The sequence below is a fragment of the Cariama cristata genome, unplaced genomic scaffold (genome assembly GCF_000690535.1).
Source record: "Cariama cristata isolate BGI_N322 unplaced genomic scaffold, ASM69053v1 Scaffold39059, whole genome shotgun sequence".
Taxonomy (NCBI): domain Eukaryota; kingdom Metazoa; phylum Chordata; class Aves; order Cariamiformes; family Cariamidae; genus Cariama; species Cariama cristata.
Window position 1 is genome coordinate 1 of NW_009638139.1, and position 2,158 is coordinate 2,158.

Sequence of the window (2,158 nt, forward strand, 5' to 3'; positions counted from 1 at the left end):
GGGGCGGCGTCTCGCCGCCGCGGCCTACGCGGTGGGGAGCGTTTATAAACGAAGAGAAAAGGTTTATAAACAAATGCATTTGGGAGAGACCTGCTCTGCTGCGTGCCGCTGTGGGAGCGCAGGTCCTGCCCTGGTGCCCCCGGCCTAGCAGACGACAACGGGGAGCCATCGGACAGGCCGGTGCCCCCCGTGCCGCCCACCGCCCACGGGCACACCGTGAGGGCAAGGCTCCCGTCCGCTCTGCCAGGCCGTTAAATTCGCCCTTCGCTCCAGCGCGGACCCCGTGCCGTGCTTGGGCAGGAGCCCTGCTCCTCTACTTCAGCGACTGTGTTCAAAGAAATGAGTACTTGCATTTAACACAACGGGAACAATTTTTTCAATAGCTAAATACAGGGCTTTGCCTCTTCTTAATAATCGGGATTTTCAGTTTACTAGCATTAGGGGAAAAGCAGTGAAAGCCACGACTTCACCAAGTAGAGTGCTGTATTCCGCGTATCTCATGAAGGGGTCCTCTCAGCCTGCCCGTGGCAGGGAACCTAGGGTCTTCTGGAAGGTCAGGGTGCAAAGAAAGCAGTACCAGTGTGATGAAAATAACCGTCTCTGTGGTCTCTTTTGGAGGTTGCCTTTCATATCCAGGCATACAAAGGGCGCGATGACCACACTGTGCATGAGAATATCAGATATATCATGGACAAGTGAGTTTTTTATGTAGGCTAAATCCAGCTGTGTAGTATTGCTTTAAGCACAAACAGCGTGCAGAACTTTGAATTAAATGCATCAGAATAGCATCCAAAAAACAGTGCGCAGCGGAGGGAGCTGCCTAGAGTGAGCCAACAGGGCAGTACTGATCAGGGGTAATAATCAAATACCGCTTTCTCCAGCACTTCAGTACCTTGCCTTCAGAACCCAAAACTGCTTTCTTCTGCTCAAGTGTCAAAGCTTACCACCCATAGGCTGACACCTCTGCCCTTTCTTTCAAAAAGGAAAGGAGCAGGCACAGGCACAGGCACTGCCATGAAGACAGTGATAAAGGTTCTGGGAAAGGAGACCCCTATGGCAAACCAGGTTTCACACCATGCTTGCCTTATAATGGAAACGCCTGCTGAGGACTTACCACCCCAGCCTCTGAAAAACTTTGTGCTCTTCTCTAGATACAGATCACATGCAGCTTTTTGTAAGTGCAAGACCAGCACCGGCAAGAGTTTCCTGCTGTTTCGTATCTATTCCTAGACACCAGCTGAATCCTGGGCCAACCTTCTCATGCCATCAGGCTCCCACTCTCTCCGCAACACTGCCTATTACGCTGTGTTCACAGCACTGCTGATGGAGGAGGGACACAAGCATGAGATCCTCTCTACAGGCTACGATGGCATGTACACATACCTTGCATTCAAGGGTTTCTCTTTCAGCTCATCCCACCAGAACTTGAAATCAATCAAAACTGTCTGTGACTCCAACAACCTGATGTTCATCCCCAGCATTGGCCCAGGCTCATCGACACCAGCATTCGCCCCTGGAACAACCACAACACTCAGAACAGAGTCAACGGGAAGTACTATGAAACAGCTCTGCAGGCTGCTGTCACGGTCAGGCCAGAGATCATCTCCATCGCATCCTTCAATGAATGGCCCAAAGGCACCCAGATTGAGAAAGCTGCACCCAAGAAGATGCTGGCACACCGTTATCTGGACTACCTTCCTCATCAGCCGAGCATGTACCTGGAGCTGACTCGAAGGTGGGCAGAACATTTCAGGAAAGAGGAAGAGCAGTGGTTGATGTGACTTCAGTACTTGCCTTATTCGGAAAGATGCACTGCTGACAAAGCTGCAGCACAGAGCAGTGCTTCAGAGAAAAGCACTCGAGGAGACGCAGCCACAGAACCTTCAGCCTAACCAGGCTGCTGAATGTGAGTGGCCACCTGCAAGTATCCCAAGGACTGGTAAGCCCAAGCTACGGACTCACAGGAGGAAGCGTTAACAGGGAGCAGGAAATCTGCAAGCAGCAGTCAAATCTAATTTTCTGCAGATTTAGTACAGATAACCCTTTCAGAGCTCTTCTAGAATTGACTGCTGGCTTGAGGGCCAAAGATCTGGTTTTCCATACTTCACAGCTCACTGGGTTCCAGCATGCTTTTTACCATATGCCCTTGGCCTGTTGC

General features: G+C 51.1%; 1 protein-coding gene across 1 annotated transcript; it reads left to right on the plus strand.

Moving 5' to 3' along the window:
• Positions 1-86: 86 nt before the first annotated feature.
• Positions 87-1,781, plus strand: LOC104157153 (glycoprotein endo-alpha-1,2-mannosidase-like protein; the record flags this gene model as incomplete). Its single annotated transcript, XM_009708600.1, is given in 5 exon segments — positions 87-133; positions 135-222; positions 619-695; positions 1,152-1,489; positions 1,492-1,781. Coding segments are annotated over 5 exon segments (840 nt in total), but the record flags the coding sequence as incomplete, so codon positions are not given.
• Between the last annotated feature and the right edge of the window lie 377 nt (positions 1,782-2,158).